This window comes from Salvelinus alpinus, chromosome 1, assembly GCF_045679555.1.
Source record: "Salvelinus alpinus chromosome 1, SLU_Salpinus.1, whole genome shotgun sequence".
NCBI classification, from domain to species: Eukaryota; Metazoa; Chordata; class Actinopteri; order Salmoniformes; family Salmonidae; genus Salvelinus; species Salvelinus alpinus.
The window spans coordinates 112,446,309-112,459,397 of record NC_092086.1 but is presented as its reverse complement, the minus strand read 5'-3'; the positions used below and the strand labels follow the sequence as shown (position 1 = coordinate 112,459,397).

At 39.6% G+C, this 13,089-nt stretch overlaps 1 protein-coding gene and 1 long non-coding RNA gene across 2 annotated transcripts in view; both read left to right on the top strand.

Annotated features, from left to right (window-relative positions):
- Positions 1-8,786, top strand: part of LOC139539098 (lysosome membrane protein 2-like) — a 44,601-nt gene extending 35,815 nt beyond the window's left edge. The window contains exons 9-12 of the mRNA XM_071341855.1: positions 855-928; positions 1,171-1,222; positions 1,343-1,495; positions 3,684-8,786. Of these exons, the coding sequence (XP_071197956.1) occupies positions 855-928; positions 1,171-1,222; positions 1,343-1,495; positions 3,684-3,791 (387 nt within the window). The 3' untranslated portion in view covers positions 3,792-8,786. The remainder of the gene's footprint in view (positions 1-854; positions 929-1,170; positions 1,223-1,342; positions 1,496-3,683) is intronic.
- Positions 1-13,089, top strand: part of LOC139539141 (uncharacterized) — a 239,420-nt gene that overhangs the window by 190,246 nt on the left and 36,085 nt on the right. The gene's annotated exons all lie outside the window — the stretch shown is intronic.

The following is a 13,089-nucleotide window of genomic DNA, read 5'->3' as shown; positions in this document are numbered from 1 at the left end:
TGTTTAACCTAGATATTACCAGGCTATAATTATTGATGTTTAACCTAGATATTACCACGTTATAATTATTCATGTTTAACCTAGACATTACCAGGCTATAATTATTGATGTTTAACCTAGATATTACCAGGCTATAATTATTGATGTTTAACCTAGATATTACCACGTTATAATTATTCATGTTTAACCTAGACATTACCAGGTTATAATTATTGATGTTTAACCTAGATATTACCAGGCTATAATTATTGATGTTTAACCTAGATATTACCACGTTATAATTATTCATGTTTAACCTAGACATTACCAGGCTATAATTATTGATGTTTAACCTAGATATTACCAGGCTATAATTATTGATGTTTAACCTAGATATTACCACGTTATAATTATTCATGTTTAACCTAGACATTACCAGGTTATAATTATTCATGTTTAACCTAGACATTACCAGGTTATAATTATTCATGTTTAACCTAGATATTACCATGTTATAATTATGGATGTTTAACCTAGATATTACCAGGTTATAATTATTCATGTTTAACCTAGATATTACCAGGTTATAATTATTCATGTTTAACCTAGATATTACCAGGTTATAATTATTGATGTTTAACCTAGATATTACCACGTTATAATTATTGATGTTTAACCTAGATATTACCACGTTATAATTAATAATGTTTAACCTAGACATTACCATGTTATAATTATTCATGTTTAACCTAGACATTACCAGGCTATAATTATTAATGTTTAACCTAGACATTAATCAAGTATCCAGTACATTGAGCGTTACACCTGCAGTTCACATGAATCATCAATACTGCGTCTGTGTTCTCCACTTCCAGACCACTGGTGTTCCTATCCGTGCCAGTAAGAGAGCTCAGATCAACATCCTCATCAACAGAATCTCTGGCTTCCCGTGAGTACATATAGTTTCTTGTTTCTGAGTGATTTCCATCTCGCAACCACCACACAGGTTCAGCTAGCTAAAGACATATAGTTTCTGTTTCTGAATGATTTCCTTCTTTTGTTTAAGGATTTCCGTCTCACAACCACCACCCAAGTTCAAGTAGCAATAATAAAGCTCATAATCTTTATGATATCTATATGATTTCCTTCCATTGTTCAATGATTTTTTTTACAATCTATTCTCCATCACAGGAAAACCAAATCCCTGAACGAGACTATCTTCCCTGTCATGTTTATCAATGAGGTGAGATAATCACATTTCATTGACTCCACAAAAATATACAACTTTTGTAGAATATGACATTTCAATTGAGAAAATGTTCATTTTAATCCGAGCATTAATCGCATTGAGTGTTTTCTTCAGACGGTAGTGATCGACGACGTATCGGCGGCGAAGCTCCACAAGCTGTTGCTGATGGTGACGCTGGTGTCCAACTTCCCTCTCGTCCTGGTTGGTCTGGGGGCCATCCTGCTGCTGGTGTTCATCGGCCTCATCGTCTGCGAATTCAAACAGAAGGTATGACACAACCATGTTTCTTCCCTTTTTTATCTTACCTTTATTTAACCGGGCAAGTCAGTTAAGAACAAATTCTTATTTACAATTGCAGCCTAGTAACAGTGGGTTAACTGCCTTGTTCAGGGGCAGAACGACAGATTTTTACCTTGTCAGCTCGGGGATTCAATCTAGTAGCCTTTCGACGCCCTAACCTTAGTTCCCCTTGCTTTTGTATATATATTTTTTTTTTTATATAGAACAGTGAAAGACTGGTGGGAAAGTTCGGCGGGGAGGGGAGCGGGTGTGTTAGAATAACAGTGGGACTGAATCAAACCCACGCTCATACAGGCAGATATATTCTGTTGGCAGCGGATTAGACCACCCCAGGATACTGACCTGTGTTTCTCTGGGAAGGTAGAGTGTTGAGGGCCTGTGTCAGGGAGGAGCAAGACAACAGTGTTCTTCTCTAATCAATAAACTATAGTTAGAGGCCAGAGCTGTTCCTGGTGAAGTCACGTAGTCAAGAATAAGTCCTGGCCCTCAACTATAAAGTACTTTAAAAAGGCAGCAGGAAATGCCACAAAGGGGAACGTGAAAGTCATATTGTAGACAGAATAGGTACGCCGACTAAATGTATAGAGATCCTATTAAAAGACTAGAAGCTAGGTCATGAACCCTAAAAGATGGCTGTTACTAGGTAACCCGATGTCCATTCCACTGTTCCTATATCTGGTTCCTATGAGGAGACACAGAAGAATAGACAATAGTGTAGAACTTTAAGGCCGTGGTTTGGTTGGTCACAAGACACTTCTTCTCTCAACATGAGGTGGCTACTTTGTTCTTTACGGTAATATTTCTAACCAGTTGTTAACATCTGTCTTTCACACACACGTTTTTGTAAAAGGTCTTAATGCAGTCTGCATCATAACATTAAACTCAAATCTAATATTTGAAAATAAAATAGGTCTCAAATTGACTTCAAGGTACTAACATGTTTGTGTAACAACTCTTTTCTTAACTATGATACCATCATGATTTAGTGACTGTATTAACCAGTGCATTTTAACCCATTCTAACAGTACGGTATGCACGGCTTCCTTTATGTTTCTGTTCAGAATTAAGTTTAACGTATTCTTTAAGCCTAGTCCTGAAGAAAAAGAACATGCTCAATGGAAATTCTCCAGGACTAAACTTAATCTGTGTCCAACTGTTCCTTTATACAGTCCAACATGTCCCTGCTGATAGGACATGGCTATACAACAAACACTGCATCTGAAAGATTATGATCCTGACAAGCTATTTTGTTCAACGTTTTGTTCGCTAGATTGGTACTATAACTAACCACTCTCTACCTCTCTCCCATCTGTCTCCCTCCCCTGTCTCCATCCCTCTCTCCATCCACTCTCTACCTCCCTCCACTCTCTCCCTCACTCTCTACCTCCCTCCACTGTCTCCATCCCTCTCTCACTCCACTGTCTCCCTCCACTCTCTTTCTCTACTCTCTCCCTCCACTACCTCTCCCCTCTCTCTACTCTCTCCCTTCACTCCCTCCCTCTACTCTCTCCACTGTCTCCCTCCCGCTACTCTCTCTCCACTCTCTCTGTCCCTCCACTCTCTCTTTCCCTCAATTCTATCTTTCCTCTCTCTCTTTCTCCCTCTACTCTCTCCCTCCACTCCCTCCCTCTACTCTCTCCATCCCTCCACTGTCTCCATCCCTCTACTCTCTCTCTCTCTCCACTCTCTCTGTCCCTCCACTCTCTCTGTCCCTCCATTCTTTCTCCCTCCCTCCACTATCTCTCTCCTCTCTCTCTCCCTCCACTCTCTCTTTCTCCCTCCACTCTCTCTCTCCCTCCACTCTCTCCCTCCACTCTCTCTCTCTCTCTCCACTCTCTCCCTCCAATATCGCTCTCCCTTTCTCTCTCCACTCTCTCTCTTTTGCCATTATCTCTCTTTCTCTCCCTCCACTCTCTCTCACTCCACCCTCTCTCTCTCTCCACTCTCTCTCTTTCTCACTCCATTCTCTCCACCCTCTCCCGCTCTCTCACTCCACCTTCTCTCTCTCTCCACTCTCTCTCTCTCACTCTACTCTCTCTCTCTCTCCACTCTCTCTCTCACTCTACTCTCTCTCTCTCACTACTCTCTCTCACTCCACTCTTGCTCTCTACTCCATCCTCCATTCTCTCCATCGCTCCGCTATCTTCATCTATAGAAGTCAACAAAGGAAGACACATCTTATTCCCCCGTGAGCAACAAGGAGGCTGATGAAAAAAATGGCAGCAGCTACGTTGCCTTGACTCCCGTTATTGACAAGTCTTGAGGAGGGAATGGGAAGGGTTTATGGAGAGACAGATGTAGGATCTTAATATGAACCAGTTTGCTACAGCAGCAAAATAATCCTGCTGCAACAGGAAATGTGAATTATGTGGATTATAATTAATGGACATTTTTGTAGGGTTTTTAAAAGTCAAACACACTGCGTGGTCAAATTACGATCCTACATCTGTATATCATATATATCAGTGTGAGTTGCTGTTCAGGGTTGGATCGTTGTAAATCATTGTGGCACTAGTTAGACTACTGTGATATGTCTCCGTTTTTTTGTTTTGTTACTTTGTTTATTTGGATCTGGTTCAACCCACAAAATGGGACTAATCTTCCCAAAATCCCTGTTAACCCACAAGGTGGGGCTAATCTTCCCAGTCCCTGTTAACCCACAAGGTGGGGCTAATCTTCCCAGTTCCTGTTAACCCACAAGGTGGGGCTAATCTTCCCAAAGTCCCTGTTAACCCACAAGGTGGGGCTAATCTTCCCAAAGTCCCTGTTAACCCACAAGGTGGGGCAAATCTTCCCAAAGTCCCTGTTAACTCACAAGGTGGGGCTAATCTTCCCAAAGTCCCTGTTAACTCACAAGGTGAGGCTAATCTTCCCAAAGTCCCTGTTAACCCACAAGGTGAGGCTAATCTTCCCAAAGTCCCTGTTAACCCACAAGGTGGGGCTAATCTTTCCAAAGTCCCTGTTAACCCACAAGGTGAGGCTAATCTTCCCAAAGTCCCTGTTAACTCACAAGGTGGGGCTAATTTTCCCAAAGTCCCTGTTAACCCACAAGGTGAGGCTAATCTTCCCAAAGTCCCTGTTAACTCACAAGGTGAGGCTAATCTTCCCAAAGTCCCTGTTAACCCACAAGGTGGGGCTAATCTTCCCAAAGTCCCTGTTAACCCACAAGGTGGGGCTAATCTTCCCAAAGTCCCTGTTAACTCACAAGGTGAGGCTAATCTTCCCAAAGTCCCTGTTAACTCACAAGGTGGGGCTAATCTTCCCAAAGTCCCTGTTAACTCACAAGGTGGGGCTAATCTTCCCAAAGTCCCTGTTAACTCACAAGGTGGGGCTAATCTTCCCAAAGTCCCTGTTAACCCACAAGGTGGGGCTAATCTTCCCAAAGTACCTGTTAACTCACAAGGTGGGGCTAATCTTCCCAAAGTTTTGACATACAGTACATGGCCAATTTGACCAGCTGTTTCAAACATTCTATAAAATATAAACTGTTTGATACCTGTTATTCAACATTTTGTAAAAAAAGGCTTTATAAATACATTTGATTGATTGACAGGTCTAATGCAGTTCCACCCTCAAAACAACATTAGGATGTTGGCTAAAGTGGAGCTGATTGAATTGAACCCTTAGTCTGTATCTGGGAAACCAGCCCTAGGTGTGTGTCCTAAAGATGTGCTCTAAAGATGTGCCCTAATATGTGTCCTAAAGATGTGTCCTAAAGATATGTCCTAAAGATGTGTCCTTAAGATGTGTCCTAAAGATGTGCTCTAAAGATGTGCCCTAATATGTGTCCTAAAGATGTGTCCTAAAGATATGTCCTAAAGATGTGTCCTTAAGATATGTCCTAAAGATGTGTCCTTAAGATGTGTCCTAAAGATGTGCCCTAATATGTGTCCTTAAGATGTGTCCTAAAGATGTGTCCTAAAGATGTGCTCTAAAGATGTGCCCTAATATGTGTCCTTAAGATGTGTCCTAAAGATATGTCCTAAAGATGTGTCCTAAAGATGTGTCCTTAAGATGTGTCCTAAAGATGTGTCCTAAAGATGTGTCCTTAAGATGTGTCCTAAATATGTGTCCTAAAGATGTGTCCTAAAGATGTGCTCTAAAGATGTGCCCTAATATGTGTCCTTAAGATGTGTCCTAAAGATATGTCCTAAAGATGTGTCCTAAAGATGTGTCCTTAAGATGTGTCCTAAAGATGTGTCCTAAAGATGTGTCCTTAAGATGTGTCCTAAAGATGTGTCCTAAAGATGTGTCCTAAAGATGTGCCCTAATATGTGTCCTTAAGATGTGTCCTAAAGATATGTCCTAAAGATGTGTCCTAAAGATGTGTCCTTAAGATGTGTCCTAAAGATGTGTCCTTAAGATGTGTCCTAAAGATGTGTCCTAAAGATGTGTCCTAAAGATGTGTCCTTAAGATGTGTCCTAAAGATGTGTCCTAAAGATGTGTCCTAAAGATGTTCCCCAAAGATGTGTGTACATTATTCAGGTATCATTCCATTCTCAGGGGCACTATGCTAGAAACTATGCACCTTGTGCATCATGAGATGGCTTCAAAAGTGATTATTATTATAAAACCGTAAAGTGTCAAAGAAGGTCAAGGAAGTGGTGAGATGCTCTACTGAGCAACGAAGGCTAAATATTTAATGTAATGAGTGTGTCTTCTTAATGAATTTGAATTCATATTAAAACTAACAAAAAATATATATTTGTAACGTTAGCTATAATTGTTAAATTTCTACGTATTTTATTTGTTCATGCACTGTTTAAATTTATTTTCAAACTTGATTGGTTGAATATGTTCAAATTAGTGAACAAAAATGCCATCTGACTATGTTTATGTTATTGAACATATCCACAATACCATCCATACCTAATTCATGGATCACCTTCACTTTCAACTTGCATGTGGTGATATTTTGCACGTGAGCATTTTTAAGTGTTACTTATCTGATATTCCAAATGTGACATCTGCCTACATTCCTTAGGTGAGACACCTGTGCCCAGTTGGTACATTCATTAGGTGAGACACCTGTGCCCAGTTGGTACATTCATTAGGTGAGACACCTGTGCCCAGTTGGTACATTCATTAGGTGAGACACCTGTGCCCAGTTGGTACATTCATTAGGTGAGACACCTGTGCCCCAGTTGGTACATTCATTAGGTGAGACACCTGTGCCCAGTTGGTACATTCATTAGGTGAGTATTGATCTGTATCGGGCAGATCTATTATAAAAAATACCACATCATTGGCTTATTGCTGCCATTGTGAACAAGCCAACAAACCTATGGCACTCTATACTGCGTAAAACAAGGACAGGCTTTTTTTGACTGAATTGTTCCTGAGGCTTTTTGACACGTCAGACAATTCTCCTGTGCCCTGTAGTGCGCGGGGGGCCTTCTTGTCTGAAACAAAAGAATGAAGGCAATGAAAATGTGTAATTTGAAGATCAGATCTCTTTAGAATGTATTTACAGAATAGTGTTTTTGTTTTTACTAATAGAATAGAGTGCGTACTAATGTGCATTTCTGTTATACAGGGAAGTCCATACGTCGTTGGTTTTTTTGGGTTGATATTTTTTGACAGAAAAATGGACTGAAACTTTTAACTCACGTATCAGGTTCTGGATTATCTAAATGTATTATCATCACTACATTATCTCTGCATTATCTCTACATTATCTCTGCATTACCATAGCTGCTGATGAAACCATAACTTCAGGTTTTGATGCAAGGTTGTCATCCTAATGGCAAACATTTTTTGGGATCAAAGATAAACATTTATATCATATACCAAACTACTGTAATTGTAGACATTTTGTAGTGATGTTAAAAAGCCAAATTGTGTGTTGCTTTCTATTGTGAACCATTAATAGGAGCACATTAGCAGACTGTCTCTCGAGAAAATGTATTGAGAGAAAGGGCTCCTTGGATATCTACATATGTTTATTTACTATGGCATCTCCTATTGACATTATATTCATTTTTGTTATGACTATAATAGCCTTTGTACAACTGCTTAACTGCTATAGTCCTACGGTGTAGTAATGCTTTGTTAAATTGTTGAAATTGGAAGATTCTACAGGATTTGCTTGAATGATTATTGTACCGTAATGACTGTCTGAACGTAGCCTCCTGAGTGTGTTTGTGTTCTTGCACGTGACAAGGAGTTGGCATGATAGCGCCAACAAACATGGCAATCGGGCTAGCATGACACCTCAATGTTGAAATCAACGCATCAGATCACATATCAGTGCTCTGAGCTTAACTATTGATGCATTACTTTGTAACCCAGCTGACTGTTGTATTAATACTACTCTCTTTTGTTTATGATATGCCAAACAAAAGTAGCGGAACTTTTGCTTTCTTAAGATTACTTGTTGTGAATTTATTAGATACTGTTTGACTCATCGCTCACTTGTTTATGAGATGCCATGCACTTACGTACTCAGTATTAGTTATTCTTGTCGAAAAATAGAAAAGCAGCAATAGAAATGTATCATTTGAAAAATGAGTAAATGTTAGCGTTTTCTTCTCTATTATAAGTCTAATCAGTCATTTCATATTTTGATGTTCATTTGTCTTTGGACTCTGTATTTACTCTGTAGCAACCATGTGCCTTGGTCTGTAATGGAATTACAGAACATTGAACGAAGAGGGCCTCGTTCACAGGAGGATGTTGGCATCTTAATTGGGGAGAACGAGCTCGTGTTAAAGGCTGGAGCGGAATCAGTGGAATGGTATCAAATACGTCAAACACATGGTTTCCATGGTTTCCAGGTGTTTGATGTCATTCCATTTGCTCCGTTCCGGCCATTATTATGAGCCGTCCTCCCCTCAGCAGCCTCCGCTGGTTTAATTTCACCCTCAGACTCCATGGTGCATTTTGTAAAACAGTCATTAGAAACAGGACAAAATTGGGATACAACAACTATCAGAATAATTGTATATTGTAAATTATGCACCATATAATCAAAAGCATTTTTACATGTACAGCCATAGACATCAGTGTACACACACAGCACTACTTGTTTTGTGCTTGAGCACCATAGTATTTAAACCACTTTCCTCAGTCCCAAAGTCCTGTTTTCTGTAATACAGCTAAATGCTTTTCATTGCAGCAGTCAAAACATAATCCTTACATTTATCATAGTTATCTTTATTTTTGGAATATAGACTGCAAAAAAAGTTACTACAATATTTGTTTGTAAAAAATAAAATGTTAAACTTATTTACAATTAAATAAAATTAACCATTTTGATTGATTTGTCATTCTTCGGTTTTCTATTGTTATCCGTCAGCATGCTTTAAAATGGCAAATAAATGATCTGCAACTATAGCCTACACATTTATATTTTGGCAACACTGGAGGGAGAAGAACAACTTGAAAAGGGTCAAAACTGTTGCAATTAGCAATATTTTGCTTAAAGAGTAAATGCTGCTGAAAAGCAACTAATCCCTTTGATGTGGCATCGATATGAGTCAGAAACATGCATTCTAGTGTCAAAATTCACTACAAAGTGTAAATAAGACAATTTTGGTCTCGTCTAAAACAAAGTTTGGAACCTCAGTGCATTACAATGAGTAAATTAAAGTAAGGCTTGGATTACAATTATGTTAACAAATCATATTGCCAAACTCCATTTTCAAATCGCCCCTCCGCCCACTTTGCTTCCCTTCATTGAATGTGGCTCTGTTGTGTCATTCCCCCCAATGCATTCAAAGGAAGGCAGACCTTTATTGATTGACCAAATCGAATCAAATCTAATTTTATTGGTCACATACACATGGTTAGCAGATGTTAATGCGAGTGTAGCGAAATGCTTGTGCTTCTAGTTCCGACCATGCAGTAATATCTAACAAGTAATCTAACAATTTCACAACAACAAAGGAATGAATAAGAATATGTACATATAAATATATGGATGAGCGATGGCCGAACGGCATAGGCAAGATGCAGTAGATGGTATAGAGTACAGTATATACACATATGAGATGAGTAATGTAGGGTATGTAAACATTATATAAAGTGGCATTGTTTAAAGTGACTAGTGATACATTTATTACATCCAATTTTTTATTATTAAAGTGGCTAGAGATTTGAGTCAGTATGTTGGCAGCAGCCACTCAGTGTTAGTGATGGCTGTTTAATAGTCTGATGGCCTTGAGATAGAAGCTGTTTTTCAGTCTCTCGGTCCCTGCTTTGATGCACCTGTACTGACCTCGCCTTCTGGATGGTAGCGGGGTGAATAGGCAGTGGCTTGGGTGGTTGTTGTCTTTGATGATCTTTTTGGCCTTCCTGTGACATCGGGTGGTGTAGGTGTCCTGGAGGGCAGGTAGTTTGCCCCCGGTGATGCGTTGTGCAGACCTCACTACCCTCTGGAGAGCCTTACGGTTGTGGGCGGAGCAGTTGCCGTACCAGGCGGTGTTATAGCCCGACAGGATGCTCTCGATTGTGCATCTGTAAAAGTTTGTGAGTGTTTTTGGTGAAAAGCCAAATTTCTTCAGCCTCCTGAGGTTGAAGAGGCGCTGTTGCGACCATGTCGCCACAACCAAAGTTATATGGTTTGAATGTCCTGCTGAAACCTTAGTTTGTGGAATAGGTGGTTGGAGTTCGTTGGTCCCAAAGTCTGCACCAGTAATGCTAGCTTGGTGTGCAATGGCCGGTGGTGGGTAGAACCAGAGATACTGGAATATAATGACCTCTCTTGTGTAATTTAGCTAACGACACTAGATAACATTTTGCTGGTTATGTGGGTAGCTATCTTTTGGTAAAGCAAGGCAGGTTAGCTAACTTTAGCTAGCGAGGCAGGCTAGATAACATTTTTAGCAAAGACAGTACAGCTTAGCTAGCCTGCCTCGCTAGCTAACGTTAGCCAGTAGTGTAAAGTACTTAAGTAAAATACCTTAAAGCACTACTTAAGTTATTTTTTGTGGTATATTTTAATATTTATTTGACAAATTTTAATTTTACTGACACCCAAAAGTACTCATTACATTTTGAATGCTTAGCAAGACAGGAAAATGATCCCATTCACACACTTAAAGAAAACAACCCTGATCATCCCTACTGCCTCTGATCTGGCAGACTCACTAAAACAAATGCTTGGTTTGTAAATTATGTCTGAGTGTTGGAGTGTCTCTCTGGCTATCGATAAATAAATTAAATTGTGCCGCCTGGTTTGCTTAATATAAGTAATTTAACATGTTTGATACTTAAGTATATTTTAGCGATTACATTTACTTTTGATACTTAAGTATATTTAAAACCAAATACTTTCAGACTTTAACTCAAGTAACGTTAGTATTTTACTGGGTGACTTTCACTTTTATTTTATATTAAGTTATCTTTACTTTTACTAAATTATGACAATTGGGTACTTTTCCCACCACTGTCGTTAGCTAACTCTAGCTAGCTACCTCATTACAACTTAGTTAGGCCATAGCTTATACAAGTTTATTGTGTATTGTCTAGATACCTCTGGTTATGTAATGTTGTCATTTGAAAATGCTAGTGAGGCAGGCTAGCTAGCTGCAGGCTAGCTAACCTTAGCTAGGTATCTAACATTACTAGCCAAAGTTACAACTCGGATTTGCCAATTAGTTAGTTTTTTATTATTTTTTCACCTTTATTTAACCAGGTAGGCAAGTTGAGGAGAAGTTCTCATTTACAATTGCGACCTGGCCAAGATAAAGTTACACATGGAGTAAAACAAACATACAGTCAATAATACAGTAGAAAAATAAGTCTATATACAATGTGAGCAAATGAGGTGAGATAAGGGAGGTAAAGGCAAAAAAAAAAGGCCATGGTGGCGAAGTAAATACAATATAGCAAGTAAAACACTGGAATGGTAGATTTGCAGTGGAAGAATGTGCAAAGTAGAGATAGAAATAATGGGGTGCAAAGGAGCAAAATAAATAAATAAATACAGTAGTGGGAGAGGTAGTTGTTTGGGCTAAATTATAGATGGGCTATGTAGAGGTGCAGTAATCTGTGAGCTGCTCTGACAGCTGGTGCTTAAAGCTAGTGAGGGAGATAAGTGTTTCCACTTGTATTAAGTGTATTCTGTATTGTCTAAGACAGGGGTATTCAACTCTTACCCTATGAGGTCCGGAGCCTGCTGTTTCTTTGTTCTACCTGATAATTAATTGCACTCACCTCGTGTCCCAGGTCTAAACCAGTCAATGATAACACCGTCACCAGTCTACACCTGTAAAGCATTGAATTAGGGTTTTCACTAGTTACCACAGCCACAAAGTCTAAATGGCTTTACTGTAAAAATTTATAAAAACATTTTTTTTATTTTGGTCTTAATTTAAGGTTAGGAATAAGGTTAGCAGTGTGGTTAGGGTTAGGTTTTAAATCACATTTTAAGAAGAGAAATTGTAGAAATAGGCAGGGTTTATGACTTTGAGGCTGTGGTAACTAGTGACGACCTAAAATTAGCTTGATGCGAGTTACTGCCCTGACGGCTTCATCAACGGTAATGTCTTGTGTAAAGTTGTATTAAAAAATATCCGGTTTGATAAAGTAGTAGGTTAAGTACCCAGCTAAGCAAAACAAATGAATACAAATTTTATATGTCACAAGGCAGTTAACCCACTGTTCCTAGGCCGTCATTGAAAATAAGAATTTGTTCTTAACTGACTTTCCTAGTTAAATAAAGGTAAAATAAAATAAATGTGCTGAATACAACAATGCTTACTTACAAGCCCTTAACCAACAATGCAGTTTAAGAAATAGAGTTAAGAAAATATTTACCATTTGATTAATTGTTCAGCAGTCTTATAGCTTGGGGTAGAATCTGTTAAGGAGCCTTTTGGACCTACACTTGGCACTCCGGTACCGCTTGACTGGAGTCTTTGACAATTTTTGTGCCTTGCTCTGACACTGCCTAGTATAGAGGTCCTGGATGTTAGGAAGCTTGGCTCAAGTGATGTACTGGGCCATACGCACTACCCTCTGTAGCGCCTTACGGTCAGATGCCGAGCAGTTGCCATACCAGGCAGTGATGCAACCGGTCAGGATGCTCTCGATGGTGCAGCTGTAGAACCTTTTTGAGGATCTGTGGACCCATGCCAAATCTTTCCAGTCTCCTGTGGGGGAAAAGGTGTTGTCGTGCCCTTTTCACAACTGTCTTGGTGTGTTTGTACCATGATAGTTTGTTAGTGATGTGGACACCAAGGAACTTGAAACTCTCAACCCACTCCACTACAGCTCCGTCGATGTTAATGGGGCCTGTTCGGCCCTCCTTTTCCTGTAGTCTACGATCAACTTCTTTGTCTTTCTCACATTGAGGGAGAGGTTGTTGTCCTGGCAACATACTGCCAGGTCTCTGTCCTTGCCCACAGCACTTTAAGACAGACTTAAAATTAGCTAAAACTCAAACTAGCGAAGAATTTAAACTTGTGCACAGGTGGCTACATGCAGCTCTTGATCTGAAACCAAGCATATCTACACAACCGCTTATGCTGTAAAAACAGTCCAGTTCAAAGTGAATGGTAGAGCCATATGGCAATTTGCATATAGGCCTACTGCAGCTCAGCTTATGGTGCACTGG